Raw genomic sequence first — 15,910 nt, 5'->3', positions numbered from 1 at the left:
CTCCTGTTGAGGTTTTAGTGGAGATAGTGTGAAAGAGAATTGCAGGATTATCTTTCCAATGAAAACTGAAAGGCAACAAGTTTTTAAAATGATAAAATTGTATGCATATCATGTAATGAATCTGTGGCAGATTACCATCAAGGCCCATAGCTAAATAGGACTATCAAAAAAATTAAACCTATTAAGTGGATAATATCTAACCTTAAGAACTTGGAGAGTTATTTAAACATTCTTGCTTAAGACATTAGCCAACCACTAACTGCCTAGGGTACTTCTGAAGCATCTGTCCCTGTTAGAGGCAGGATTCCAGACTCTGACTTACTGATGTGATCCAATGTGGCAATTCCCATGTTGCAAACAATATGTACAAAGGGTTGTTCATATACCCCTTTTATTTCATGTCTGTCTTCATATGTAAGACAGCTCTCTGTCCTATATACCCGAACAGTTGTGATACCTTCAGTGTTTTTTGTCTTTTTTGAAATCTGGTAAATATGTGTGTTAAAGTATTTGTCCCAAAATGCAGGATTTGTAGTGATAATAGAAGTTGGAACAACAAATGCAGCGTTCTTCTTCAAGTGCTTTTCCCTGTGGGTGCTTTTCTTCAGATGCATGCATGCCCATGCACCTTTGATTGGAAATTTTTTATGGCAGTGTTTACAGGTCCAAGCCCGCGCCCTACACATCCTCAAGCTTCAATCTGAGAGTTTATAGGGAAGGGCAGACTCGCTCCTGCTTCAGTTCCTTTTCAACCACCTGTAGCCTGAGACAGAGCCTTGTGGTGTCTTAGTTAGATGAAATTACTGTAAAGTGGGTCCATAACTGTTGAATAACCATACTCAAAGCGTAGTTATCAATGATCCGTTGTTCAGCTGGGAGGCCATATCTAGTGGGGCCCTGCAGGGGTCTGACATAGGTAGGGCCCTACCAAATTCACATTCCATTTTGGTCAATTTCACTGTCATAGGATTTTAAAAATCATAAATTTCATGAGTTCAGACATTTAAATGTATAATTTCAGTGCTGTAATTGTAGGGATCCTGATTCAAAAAGGAGTTGTGTGGTGGTCACAAGGTTGTTGTAGGGGGTAGAGGTGGTCGTACTGCTATTCTTACTTCGGCGCTGCCGCTGGCTGCAGCACTGCTTTCAGAGCTGGGCAGCTGGAGGGCAGTGGCTCCTAGCCAGGAGCCCAGCTCTGAAGGCAAAGCCACCTCTAGCAGCAGCGCAGAAGTAAGGATGGCATGGTATGGAATTGTCACTCTTACTTCTGTAATGCTGCTGGTGGGGCATTGCTTTCAGAGCTAGGCACCTGGCCAATAGCCACTGCTCTCTGGCTGCCTAGCTCTGAAGGCAGCATAGAAATAAGGGTGGCAATACCACGACCCCCCCTAAAATCCTTGAGGACCACCCCAACCCCACCGCAACTCCCTTTTTGGTCAGGACTCCCAGTTTGAGAAATGCTGGTCTCCCCCGTGAAATCTGTACAGTATAGGATAAAAGCACACACAAGACCAGATTTCCTGGTCCATGATGCATTTTTCATGGCCATGAAAAATTTGGTAGGGCCCTAGTCATGGGTACGGTACTAGTCAATGTTTTCATTATTTGACTTGAATAATGGAGTAGACAGTATGCTTATAAAAATTTGTGGATGACCCCAAGGTGGGGGAGGGGGTTGCTAGCACTTTGGAGGACAGTATTAGAATTCAGAATGACTTTGATGAATTAGTCTGAAATAATCAAGAAGAAAGACAAGTGCAATGTGTACTACATTTGAGGAAAAATCAAATCCCCAACTACAAATGGGGAATAACTGCCTTGGTGGTAGTACTACGGAAAAGGATGTGGGAGGTATAGTGCATCACAAATTGAATATGAGCCAGCAGTGTGATGCAGTTATGAAAAAGACACTCCAGAATGGCATTAGCATTAACATGAGTGTCAGTCATAAGACATTGGAGGTAATTGTCTGCTCTACTCTGCACTGGAGAGGCCTCCAACACAGCACTTGAGCTAGTTCTGGGTACCACATTTTAGGAAAGGTGAGGATAAATTGGAGAGAATCTGGAGGAGAGCAATGAAAATGATTTAGAGAACCTCACCTTACAAGGAAAATTTTAAAAACTGGGCATGTTTAGTCTTGAGAAAAGAAGACGGAGGGAATGGGGACCAGGGACCTGATAAGTCTTCAAATACGTTGAGGGCAATTTTAAAGAGAAACAGTGATCTGTTGTTCTCCCTGTCCACTGAAGATAGGACAATAAGTAATCAGCTTAAACTGCAGGAAGGGAGATTTAGGTTAGATATTAAGAAAAACTTTATCAGGATGGTAGCACTGGAATAGGCTTCCAAAGGCAGTTATGGAATCTCCATCATTGGAGGTTTCTAAGAACAGATTGGACAAACACCTGTCCGGGATAGTCTAGTTTTACTTGGGTCGTGCCTCAGTGCAGTGGGCTGGACTAGATGAGCTCTCAAGGTTTCTTCCAGCCCTACATATACATGATTCTGCGTTTTTGTTTTGCCAGCAGCTGTCTACTTTGACAACTGGCTTCTCTGGGGCTGGCCCCTTGTAGAGGTTCAGTCTGCAGGCTTTAAGGCTCTGGTCCTGTTCTGCTCTTTGAGGCTGAGTTTAGAATTGTCTATCTTGATGCCAGTCCAGTGCATCAAGTTTATAGAAATTACGCTTGATTCCAGAACCACTAGAGCTTTCTTGCCATCAGATTCAGCAACCTAATCTTGGACATTCAGAGGAGTCCTCAAACTATACGTTGGATCTGCCTGTAAGCTGTTAGGTTACATTTGTTATGTCCCACAAATGTTGGGGTTGATTTGCAATATCTCCAAGCCTAGGTCAGGACAGTCTACGAACCCAACAAACACAGCTTGGCCAAGAGGGTGTCTATTCTGCAGAAGATTCTCAACTCCCTCGGTGGAAGGATCCCAGTAAAATCTGTCTGGGACCCCATTTATGTGCCTTTTCTCTTTGTCAGAGAGCCTGCACCATCTTGGGATTCAACTTTGTCCCAAGTGCTCTGATGAAACCATTCTTCAAGCCCATGGTGAGCTGCTCTCTGCTTCATTTGTCTTTCAAGACCTCCTGCTTAGTAGCAATCACCTTGGCTAGGAGATTTGAGGAATTGGGCGCCCTTATGGCTGATCCACCTTGCACAGTTTTTTCTGCCGGGACAAAGTGATGTTTCTTCAACACCCTCGTTTCCTACCCTAGATCTTTTCATACAGCCATATTTAATCAGAATATTCAGTTGCTATTCTACCCTAAACCTCACAGTTCTAGGAAAGAAACTGATCTTCACATCCTAGATGTTAGAAGAACTGTAGGCATCTACCTCCATAGTACCAAAGCCTCCCCTAGGCTCTTTGTTTCTATATATCTGCTCAAAGACTGTCTAAATGGGTTTTGGGCTGTATTCTGTCATGCTCTGAAGCTTCTGCATGGCACCCTTCTTCTAGGGTGACTGCCCACTGTACTAGGGAACGGTTTCCCTCTATGGCTCTGCTTAAAAACTGCTACTGTTTTAGACATCTGTAAGGCCACCCCCTGATTTTTCCAAGCACTAAGCAAGTGCAGCCTTTGGGATGGCTGTCTTCCAATCGGTACTAGACCCTGCCAGCTCCTAACTCAGTAGTCTGGGCACTGCTAGGGAGTCACCTGAAGTGGCTCACCCATAGGGACCACTACTCAAAGGAGAGGTTACTCACCTGTACAGAAACTGGAGTTCTTTGAGGTGCTTTGTCCCTATGGGTGCTCCACTAGCTGCTCTTCTTCCCCTCTGCTTTTGAGTCCTGGTCTCTCACCAAGTTGCATGGTAGAGAATGAACTGGAGCAGCAGCGGGTCTGCCCTTCCCTACATATCTTCAGACCAGAGCACAAGGAGATGTAGAGCAGAGGTGCAAACCCATGGATTCTGCTGTTGAAAATCTCTGATCAAAGGCATGTGGGCATGCATGCATGTATGAATTGGAGCATCCATAGCGACAAAACATCTCAAAGAACTCCAGTTACCGTGTAGGTAAGTAATCTCTCCTTTCGTTGGTAATATCAGAGAAAAAATTTTTAATAGAAAAAGCCCAAACTACTCTGAGCCTTTTTAAAGAAAATAGTTCTAATCTAACCAAAGCAAATGACCTCCTAACTGAACAGAGAAGGCAGGTAACTATTTTTGTCTTCATTTTAAAGATTGAAATGATTGTATGAACCATCTTGAAGACTGGTAGAAACTTCTCAGAACCAAAGAAAGCTTCACTTTCAAATGACTGAAAATAAACAAATTATCTTGATTTATTTGCATGTGAAATAACAGAGCAAATGAGCCAACAGTGATTTCTGGATCTGAAGCAGAAGGGAAACCTTTAGCCTGTATCCAGTAGAATGAGCTATTACTTCATAGTTTCAATCAGAATGCAAAATCTTACAAAATTGGTAGTGTGTTTATGACCACCCACCCTATTTTTCTGCTTGACATTTTTCTCCTTTTATGGTGTCAGTAATTTCCATATTTTGAGTTACTCAGCACTTAGTCTGAGTAATGATATGCACTATCACAGTCTGCAGTATCTGCTACAGAACATGAAGATTTCTGGCAATAGCAGTATGCTGGTGCTTATCACTAATGGTACATTAAATCTTTGGATTGTGCAGTTTTCAGTGTCGGAGGACCTATTTAGTCCTATTGTGTGTCCAGCCTAGAATTTTTTTGTGCTACTTTAGTTAAACTTTTAAAAAATATTATGGGGGTGTCACAAGCAACTCTGTAGTGTAGCACATGTTAAAATTTTGCATTTTCAGGAGGCTAAAATCCCTCTGTTTGGTCTCCAGTTATCTTAGTTGTTGCAAAATTGAATTTTCTAGTTAATTTTTTAGGAAAAAGTTTACTAACTTTTGGAAGTTTGTCATTGTGTTCAGATTTCTTTGCATTTCTCTAGCTAAACAGCCATGTCACCTACCCAGGGGAACCCTCAATGCACCAGTGCCTCTGTGTAGAAATTCTGATTCCTGGATGCTGCTGCCTGATGTGCTGGTGATATAAGGCAGTATGGAGGAATGCTTTTAAGTACTGATGCCTTGATCAAAACTATCTAGGCTACATCTGTACAGCTGCAGATCGCCATTCAGTCCCTCACATCAACTTAAACTCTCACCTGTTACCACCTTTCCCCATCAGCTCTTCTGGTGCACCATGCAGCGATACCAGGGAGAGCCAAAGGGGTTGAGAAAGTATGTGGGGACTAAGCTGACATAGGAGGAGCTGATAGATACTACATTCTGATGAACCGTAACCAGTTTGTTGGAGCTCTCTTCCACCCCACTTGTTTCCCATCTACCTCATGCACAGCCCACACATGACCTAGCCCTCTGCAGCTCTGCGTCCACTTTACTCTTCTCTCTTGCATTGCATCCGTGCCCTCATACCACCCTGCTTCCCACAGTTTGCTCCCAAATATTTTTCCCATACATCACTAGCTCCACTCCGCTATCCACATTCCCCACCATGCCTCCCTCCGATATAAACATTTAGGTTTTATTTATTTATATTATATTATATTATATTATATTATTGATAAAAGCTGTATATGTAGGGAAGCATAGTGATGGGAGGGAGACCAGGCTCATAGTGGTGACTGGGGATATAGATGGACACAACTAGCAACTTTCTGCCTCTTTTATGGTTTATACCTCATCTAAACCTTGCAATTCACAATTATAATTTAGCTTTCTCCTCCATATCTCTCTGATCCATTAGTCATAATTCATATGCCTCCTCAACAGAAAATATGCAATCTTAATTCCGATCACATAAATATTGCAAAAACAAATTTTATCACCTAAATAATAATTGTTTGTAGCATTAATACTATTTTCCAAGATGAATACTAGTTCTGCTTTCGAAAGAAAAGCATTCTGTCCCTTATCAGCTAAAAATCTACATCGTACACACGAACACTCCACTTCAGTATTTTTCAGATAATTCATAAAGATCCAATTTCTAACCCTCTATGCCAGGGGTGGGCAAACTTTTTGGCCCAAGGGCCACATCGGGGTTTCAAAACTATATGGAGGGCTGGGTAGGGAAGGTTGTGCTTCCTCAAACAGCCTGGCCCCCACCCCCTGACTGCCTGGCCTCAGAATCCCCTCCCCATCCAACCCCTCCCCTGCTCCTTGTCCCCGACCCCCTCCCCGGGAACTGCACCCCCTATCCAGCCCCCCTTCTTCCTGTCCCCTGACTGCCCCGACCCCTATCCACACCCCTGCCCCTTGACAGGCCCCCCGGGATCCCCACGCCTATCCAGTCCCCCGTTTCCTGACCACACCCCGAACCTCCGTCCCATCCAACTGCTCCCTGTCCCCTGACTGCCCCCCGCCCCCTTACCATGCCAGAGCCAGCCACGCTGCCCATCAAGAGCTCTCGCCCCCCCGGAGATGTGTAGTCTACGTCAATCTACATTTGACTTCTTAAAATGTCAACATGATTTCTGTTTAGTTTAAACTTTAATTTTGAAACTCCTTTGGCGAGATGAAGCCTCTGTTTTGTTTTCAGTGTTCCTTTCAAAGAATTGCAGCATTTCTAGGAGGGTCACCCTTAAATAACTAATTGATATATGCATTTCTGAAATTGTCTCCCCCGATATATTTGTATAAAATTCTACTCCTGTTGACTTAATGATACAAATTTTTTGCTGATGTACAGAATATGATTGAAGTTTTGACTACTAATCGCAAGTACAAAATATACCATTTGTGGTGTAAAGCAGGTACTGAACCAGTTAAAATATTTCCTTAATAACAAATACAGCTGTAATGGAACAGCTAGATGTTGGTATTGTTCCATATATTGTCCTTCTAGTGGTCCCAGTTTTGGGTCGAATGAGTGATCAGACGGACAGTGTACGTTTCATGGCTACTCAGTGCTTTGCAACACTAATTAGACTAATGCCCCTTGAGGTAAGTTGGAGTTATGTTTGAATACATGTGTTCTTTGTCCTCTTATTGTTCACTAGCCACAAGGAACCAACTTAATTCTCACATAGGTTCAGTTCAGATAGAAGTCACTAGGAGGGGCACCTGTGTGTATATAAGGGCAAAAATGAGATACTAGTAATGAAAATAAAATTCTAGTGAATGGTATACATTGTCCTTTATCCCTAGCTGACCTCTCTGAAAAATCTAAATGAAGATCAAGTACAGTTTTAAATATATTGCAGGCACCTTAAGAAGTAACCAGTTTTTCTTCAAGTGCATGCTCATGTTGATTCCATTCTAGGCTTGTGTGTGCCCACATGCACAGTTGTCAGAGACTTTTGCCTTAGTGGTATCCATAGGATCAGCTGTGGTGCCCCCTTGAGTGCCCTGTTCATGCGTCGGTATATTAGGCACTGCTGACCCTATGTCCTCTCAGTTCCTTCTTGCCGCCCGTGATGGTTGGTTGGAGCGTCTTGTCTTGCAAATTGCAAGAGCATTAACGGTTCTTTACAGTCTTTGTTTATCTCGGGGTTCTCAAATTTCATTGCACCACAACTCCCTTCTGACAACAAAAATTACTGCACAACCCCAGGAGGAGGGACTGAAGCCTGAGGCCCACCACCTAGGCAAAGGGCCTGTAACCTGATCACCACAGCCCAGAGTTGAAGCCCTCAGTCTTCGGCTTTGGCCCTGCCTGAGGGGCTAGGGCTTGGGCCCCAGCAAGTGTAAGACCAGCCCTTGCAACCCCCTTAAAACAAGGTCACAACCCATATTAGGGTCCTAACCCACAGTTTGAGAACCACTGGTTTATCTTTTTTTGTATAAATAGTTTGTAGGTATAAACCTTCAAACCATGCTCATCGAGCAGTAGGCTGATGCCTAACCGTGACACACACACACGCGCGCACACACCCCCACAGCTGTTTTAAGTGTTTGGCGGAATCCCATAGAAAGGACAAGTGTTGAATCTGTAAAAACTTTCTACCTAGAACTCAAAAGAAGCGGGGTGTCTGCTTGAGGGCCCTCCTGTTGGAGGCTGCGATTCGCCCTGCATCGGAGCCCTCCCACTTGGATACCACGCTGGCGCTTCAGTGCAAAGTGCTCCGCCTGGCACCATTCCCCCTCACTGGTGCCTAAGAAATGGCAAAAGAATAAGAACCCCCCAGCACTGGAAGGGAAAGGGGCTCTGGGCAAATGACCTATGTCAGGCCATGTGCCCTCCCTGGGGCTTCATTGGTGTACCATAGAGGTCTGACCCCCCCCCCCCAAAGCCTGGCCAGAGATCCAACTCCAGAGACAAGTAGGGGACCCCGGTCTCTCCCAGAGCCCTCATTGCCCGAAGCAGCCCCGGTAGCTAAAGAACAAGTAGGCCGACTGGCACCGCAGATGCTGCATCAGGTGACAGACTCCTCTAAGACCCTGACATCTAGGGGCAAGCTGATCATGGTACTGCCTCATAGGGCAGTGGAACACCCTCTGTCACTGGACCGCAGGCTCAGATCTCCATCTCCACGGCCTCGGACCCTGGCACAGTATCCTAGCTCTCTGACCAGAAGGCCCAGGTCCTCAACGAGCTCTTCCTCTACGAGACATGAGACACTGGAGTTGCAGCACCAGTCCCCATACCACCGGAACGATGAGCCTTCCCATCAAAGATCGCCGCAACCTAGCTCACCTTCACCCAGATGGTCTCGCAGATGTTGGTCCCAGCGAGGCTGGGGTCACTTGTCATGACAGCAGTCCCCTTCCCCTCGGTATCGATTGTCAGGCAGGTGGTGTTCCTCACCCTTGCCTTGCTGGTTGCCAACCAGAATCAGTTGGCAGACTCAGGCCTCGATGGCTCCGCCCTGATCACCAGAAGAGCAATGGTCCAAGTCAAACCAGGAGTTCAGCCCCTTGCCATGGAGGGGTGATTCGCCACTGGCGTGGACCTCGTGGCAGCAGGGACAGTGGCCCACTCAATGGCCATACTGGAACCCGTGCGAATGTGCTAGTAATGCCGGTCCCATTTTCCCACCAGTCCTCCTGGGCCACCTCAGACAAACCAGCCCTGGCACCACCAGCACTGGAGTCAGAACACGGTACCGAATCCAATCCGGGAGAGCTCACTGAACTCCAGCACCTAAGAAGCCATCCCCAGAGAGGGTGGGGGGAACCTGCTCCTCCATAGGTGGTGCAGTCGTTGTCACCGGACAAAGTGGTGGCGGGTCCCTCCCAAACAGACAGTCCTCCTGATGACTTCAGGGAGCACCAGGCCCTCCTTACAAGGGTGGCTACTAATTTGAACATACAAATTGAGGCGGTGTCAGGCAAGCTCTTTAACATTATATCCTCCTCCACCGTGGCCTGGGTTGCACTGCCCATCCACCCAGGGGTCCTTAAAATTGCAAAATCGCTGTTGCAAACCTCCACCTCCATTCTGCCGCCTTTGAAGTTGGTGGAAAAGAAGTATTACATCCCTGAAGAAGGGTTTGAATATCTGTATCCATACCCTCTAGCAACATCACTAGTTGTCTGCTGTTAATGAAAGGGACAGGAAGGGCCAAGTCAGTGTCACGCCAAAAAAAAGATGCCAAAAGACTGGACTTATTTGACAGGAAGATTTATTCAATGGCAAGCCTGAAATTTCGGGTGTCTAACCACCAGGCCCTATTAGGCAGATACAATTTTAACCTGTGAGATTCCCTTAACAAATTCAAATAGGCCCTTCCACAAGATCGAGCCCGGGAGTTCACTGCTTCGATGGACAAGGGCACAGCAGTGGCGAGGGGGCCCCTCCAAATAGCCTGGGATGCTACTGACTCAGTGGCTAGGGTGGTCACCTCCATGGTGACCGTGAGGTGCCATTCCTGGCTGCAGTCATCCAGGTTGTCCCAGCAGATGCAGGCCACTATTCAGGACCTCCTGTTTGAAGGGGTGTGGCTCTTCTCCGAGCTCACAGACTTGACTCCTGGGCCACCCTCTGCTCCTTGGGCCTTCACACTCCTCAGCAGGCCAGGAAGCTGTTACGCCCTCTGCCTCCTCCACCCCTGCAGTCTAGGCCCTGGGGAACTCCACAGTTGGGTTCCTGCAAGAGGAAGGACAGAGACCAAGGGATCTAAGCAGCAACACCCATCATCTTCCCACTAGTCTGCTCAGTCTGACTCCCTCCCCCCACCCCCGAACCAAGGAGGCCAGAAGCAATCATTTTGTGGGTGCACCCGAGCACAAAGCAGATGGCCTCAGCAGGACCTTCTTGCTACAAGAGGTCCCTCCATTCAGAAGTGGTCAGCTTCGTCTTCCACAAGTGGGGAACTCCCAGGTGGACCTGTTTGCGTCCAGACAGAACAGGAAATGCCATGTTTTTCTGCTCAATTCTGGGGATCGACAGAGGCTCCCTTTTAGATGCTTTTCTGCTCATGTTGTCGGGGGCTCTGTTTTACGCCATCCCCCCCAGTACCATTAATTCAGAGTCTTCATGAAGATCAAGCAGGACAGGGCAAAGGTAATCCTCATAGTGCCAGCTTGGCCACACCAGCACTGGTTTGGCTTGTTCCTGAACCTCTCCCTGGCCATTCCGTTGCAGCTACTGCTGAAGCCAGACCTCCTATCCTAGAACCATGGCAGACTCCCGCATGGTTAAATGCTCAGGAGCCGCAGTGCTCGGTCGATATCCAACAGGTCAGTGGACAGTAGAAAGCTGTCCACCAGAGCAACCTACCTGGCCAAATGGAAGCGGTTCGTCTGTTGGACCTCGCACAAAGGCGTTCAGCCTGAGTGAGCCTCACTGCAGTTAATCCTGGACTACCTTCTGCATCTCAGTCTCCAAGGCCTGTCCCTTTCATCTGTCAAGGACCACTTGGCGGCTATCTCGGCTTTCTATCCGCTGCTCAAGGGAAGGTCTGTTTTTGCCCAGGACATGACTGCCAGGTTCCTCAAGGGCCTTGAGCGCCTCTACCCGCATGTCAGGGATCCCGTTCCTCCATGGGACCTGAATCTGATGCTGTAACGGCTCACAAGACCCCATTTTTGAGCCTCTGGCTTCCTGCTCTCTCCTTCTCCTTTCCTGGTTACAGTAACATCTGCCCACCCAGCCTCTGAGATTAGGGAGCTCACCTCAGAACTGCCCTAAACGGTCTTTTACAAAGACAAGCTCCAGCTGACTCCACACCCTGCTTTCCTGCCCAAGGTGGTCTCTCCGTTTCATATGGTCCAGGACACTCACTTACCTGGCTCTTTTTTCTTCTAAAGCCGCGTAAGTCGGAGGAAGAGCGTAGGCTGCATTCCCTAGACGTCAGGAGGGAGTTGTCCTTCATTGAAAGCACCAGGCCATTCTGTAAGTTGATGCAATTCGTCTCTGTGGCTGATAGGATGATGAAAGGTCGCCCAGTGTCTGCTCAAAGAATTTCTTTGTGGATCACCACCTGCATTCACTGCTGCTACGATCAGGCAAAAGTGCCATTCCTGGCAATTGTAACTGCCCACTCAACCAGGGTGCAGGCCTCTTTGGCAGCTTTTCTGGCCCAAGTGCCTATCCAGGGCATCTATAGGGCAGCTACCTGATCGTCCCTCCATACATTCACGTCCCACTATGCATTTACCCAGCAGGCCTGGGACAAAGCTGGCTTTGGTAGGGCAGTATTACAAGCTGCTAAACTGTGAACTCTGAGCCCACCTCCAAGGATACTGCTTGTGAGTCACCTAGAATGGAATGAGCAAGCACTCGAAGAAAAAACTGTTACCTACCTTTTCGTAACTAACTGTTCTTCAAGATGTGTTGCTCATGTCCATTCTATTACCCGCCTTCCTACCGCTCTGTCAGAGTTGCTGGCAAGAAGGAACTGAGGGGGTGTAGGGTTGGCCGCACCCAATATACCAATGCATGAGCACAGCTCTCAAGGGGGCGCTGCAGCTGACCCTACAGATATGGCTACATCAAAAGTCTCTGACACCTGTGCACATGGGTGTGCACACACCTAGAATGGAACAACAATTACAAAAGGTAGGTAACAGTTTTATCTGATCTTGATTTTTAGTTATCATTAACACCATTAAATCTTTTTATTTCTGTATATTTTAGGGTTTTCCCCAGTGTTGTAGGCTAGAAAATGCTATGTTTGTGAGAAACTTATTTTTTTCACCAGTAGATGGTAATAAAACACAATTTTCAAAATTCACTTGCACTGGATTTTCACCAGTGATGTATGAATCACCGAATTGCAGTCTTTTGAGAATTGTCAACAAGATTTAGTTTAACTTAAGGTATTACCTTTTTCTGATTTGGGAAGGCTTTCCCTCTGAATTAGATGAATCACTCTGTAATATTAATGCAACACATAAGCACTATGAAGAATTTGTCTCCTGATGTGGAAGACTGCCCAAAAGCACATTCCTAGGGAATGTTGGACACCAAATGTACCTGGGCTTTCAGAACAAATAAGCCAACAATATAAGAGAGATTCAGAACTGTTTGACTTAGATCCCTTCAGTGAAGAAACCGTTGGGCTTGGGGAAAAGCTTATGAAAGAGGTTGGAAAGGAGTGATGTGATCACTGGACAGAGCCTATCAAAACAACAAATGTGGTTTCTCATGCCTTGAGGGAACTCTCACTTGACTACTTCTGCCTCTTTAACTGCTGCCCCATCCTTCACCTCTAAACTCCCTGAGCAGGAAGTAGTCTGTTCCTGCCCTTTTAAAATTCTTTAACCCTTTTGCTTCTTGGCTTTTAGGCTTTCTATTCCACAAAGGCTGTCTTAACTAAAGTTTTAGTAGTGACCTTCTCTTGGCAGAGGCCCTCCCCTGCTGTTCCTATCTCTCTTTGACACTACAGTGTCCATCACTCTCTTGCTCCACGTTTCCTTTTCCTTGTTCTTCTGGAGTACTGTATTTTCTTGGTGATTCTATATTCCTAGCCATTCATTTGCATTTACTTTAGGATTCAGCCACCTTTTGATGTTCCCCAGGGCCCTATACTTGGTACTTTCAGTCTCTTCCTCTGAACTGTTTGTGAACTTCTAAGAAAAAATCACTGTTACCTTTAATGCTGATGTATAAACTACCTTTATTTTTTAATTTTTTCCTTTCATTTTAAAGGAGGTACAGAAATTTGAGTAATCACAAATTGGTACAAATGAGCAAAATTCATTCTAATCTCACGTTGAAGTAGGACTCTCGTACTAGTGGAATAATCCACTCACACAATGGACTTAGAAAACATGGGGGGAACGGTTCATTGGATGAAATTTAATGAATATGCAGTACAAGGATGTAAGGTTAGACAATTGTATTAGTTGCATGTATTCATATTAAATATTCAGTGTAAAGGTTATAAATAAGTAAAACAGAATTCTTCATTAATAAATTAAATGTCTAGATAATTCATGAGGAATAATATCTGAGCCTTTGGACAATTATCAATTCCAATTAGAAAAATCTTTAGAAGAAACTATCTGAACTACTTTAATTCTACAGACATGTTCTGTGGAATTTGACTAAATGTGAACATTAAACATATTTTAGAATGAGATTTGCCAATATCCAAAAAATTAAAGGAAGATCTTTAATAAAAAAACTAAAGCTACAACATTTTAATTCTAAAAAATAGAGACTTGAGCGCCCTTGCTAGCTGTTTTAATAACTAGATGAATAGTTTGGACTGACGTTATTTAGTTCACGTTTGTTTCGAAACACTTGGGATGAGCACAGCAAAGCTGTGCTCGGTGGTGGAACTAGAATTTAAAGCTAGCCCTTCTATAAGGCACTTCAAGTTTTTATATTAAAACTTTATTAAAGACAATATTTTTTTGAAGGGTATACGCATTCAGACTAGAAATGAATGTGTTCCTCCCGAAAGATTTAGACAGACTTTTACTTCTAATTTGTTTTAAATATAAAACCCAGGAAACTGAGATGGCTTTTTCTGATATCTGTGTTAATGACTGGATGGCAAACCATCATTTAAGTAGGAAAAGAGAATGTATAAACCGTGGGGGAAGGAGACTAAGGACAGCGTGCTAGCATAGGTTCTTGAACCCAGCAACTCCCATCTCAGCACTTAATTCCTTCTTGATTTCCTTTTTCAAATAAATATTAACTAAAATATTGCAAGAGTTTGAATTAATTTATTATAACTTCTATGAACACTTACTGGTGCAGCATGGTAGCATGAAATAATTGAACAAACAGGAAAAACTGGATTCTAGCAGGAACTTGGGTGAAAAAAAAAATTGCTCCTTATTTGTAATGGTGGAGCAGACCAAATAGAACCCCTCTTGGGTTTTGGCATGATTTAATCTATCTGGGAGGAGACTATCACAGAAGCTGAAGAAGTAGAGCTCTGGCACCTCTGTGGACCTTTACCTTCTCAGTTTGAGATCCAGCTGGTGGGGAAGCCTGGGCAAGCATGCCTATCCAACAGAACAGTTTTGCCTGTCTCTTCAACCTAGTACCCCTCCACGGTGCTATAAGTTGTAACAACCAATCTGCTCATGCTGGTGATATCTGATTTCCCTATATTTCCTCCTAATAAATACATGCATCCTATTCACAATTACATTGGCAAGAAAAGTGATTCTTGACCAGGAGTACGTGTACCCCCATGGTACACAGTGTTCTTCCAGGGGGTACAGAAACACCTCTAGATATTTGCCTAGTTTTACAACAGGCTACATAAAGAGCACTGGCAAAGTCAGTACAAACTAAAATTTCAGATGACTTGTTTATACTTCTCTATATATTATACACTGAAATGTAAGTACAATATTTGTTCCAACTGATTTATTTTATAATTATATGGTAAATACAAGAAAATAAGCAATTTTTCAGTAATAGTGGGCTGTGACACGTTTTTGTATTTTTATGTTTGTTTTTGTAAGCAAGTAGTTTTTACGTGAGGTGAAACTTGGGGTATGCGAGACAAATCAGACTCCAGAAAGAGGTATAATAGTCTGGAAAGGTTGAGAACCACTGGACAAGAAGACTGAAATCTATCTTAGAAGAGGCACCTTAACGTGCCTTCCACACAAGGGCAAGGTTGTTCTTCTACTCTAGTCTTTTCTTTCATATTTTACAGGAGATTACTCTTCCTTTGTTTGGACCTCAGCTGAAAGAGAAGTTGCTACACATACCAGAAGTGGAAAAAAGCTGTTAATATTTAACTCAGAACTGATGAATTCAGGGTTACATCTCTTTTCTTTCCATTCTAAATGACTGTACTTAAAAGCATCTAAATCCTACATAACTAGGTGGATCAGTTACTGCCTCATTGAAGCATATGCAGCTGCAGACAGACTGATTGGTTATGGAAGGAAACAGGGCCCAGTAGATTGGTGGCCTGTTGGATAGAAAGGTCAACAACCACCAACAGAAGAAATAAGCAAAGGTGTTACTGGGTAATCCATCAGCACATTTTGTAAACGCCTTACAAGATGGCCCTTTAATCCTCAGCAGCAGTATACTTTTATCAGGACAGTGGTCCAGGCATTCGGACCAATGAGCAGAAAGGAAAAATTAGTATCCCAAATGTATGTTTGGAGGAGATGTCAGGATTGCTACCTATTTTCTTTCTTCAACTTTTCTTTTTCTCCCAGTGCATCCAATCAGAGTTAAATTCTTGGATTTCTGTGGTGGCCCATTCTCAGCTCTATATAGTTACTGCTGTTGAACAAGGCCTTGAGCTGAATAAGTATTTGAATTCATCTATTAATAGCACTTCAGTGTTGCAATATAGCTTTGGAAGTACTTATTTTGCATGAGGGACGAAGGGGCATATCAAAGTCTTGGGCAAGTGTGAATTATCTCCAGTGTATTCTAGATATGAGGGCAACCCAAATGTCTCCAATTAGGAGGTGAGGTCCTAGAAAGGAAAATTGTGTAACAGACGTTTCATTTTGTATTCTAAACAAAGGTTAAAAATAAAGTAAGATATGTCTGTCTGTGTACTCTTCTCC

At 44.5% G+C, this 15,910-nt stretch overlaps 1 protein-coding gene across 2 annotated transcripts in view; it reads left to right on the top strand.

The window, feature by feature from the left end:
• BTAF1 (B-TFIID TATA-box binding protein associated factor 1) overlaps nt 1-15,910 on the top strand; it is a 97,779-nt gene that overhangs the window by 50,720 nt on the left and 31,149 nt on the right. For both annotated transcript variants that reach the window (XM_084633123.1, XM_084633122.1), the window contains exon 25: nt 6,816-6,964. In XM_084633123.1, the coding sequence (XP_084489249.1) occupies nt 6,816-6,964 (149 nt within the window). The remainder of the gene's footprint in view (nt 1-6,815; nt 6,965-15,910) is intronic.

The sequence above is a fragment of the Lepidochelys olivacea genome (assembly GCF_965140295.1).
Source record: "Lepidochelys olivacea isolate rLepOli2 genome assembly, chromosome: 7".
Classification (NCBI taxonomy): Eukaryota; Metazoa; Chordata; order Testudines; family Cheloniidae; genus Lepidochelys; species Lepidochelys olivacea.
Note: the sequence above shows the minus strand (reverse complement) of the source record. Positions and strands in the feature narration are given on the sequence as shown.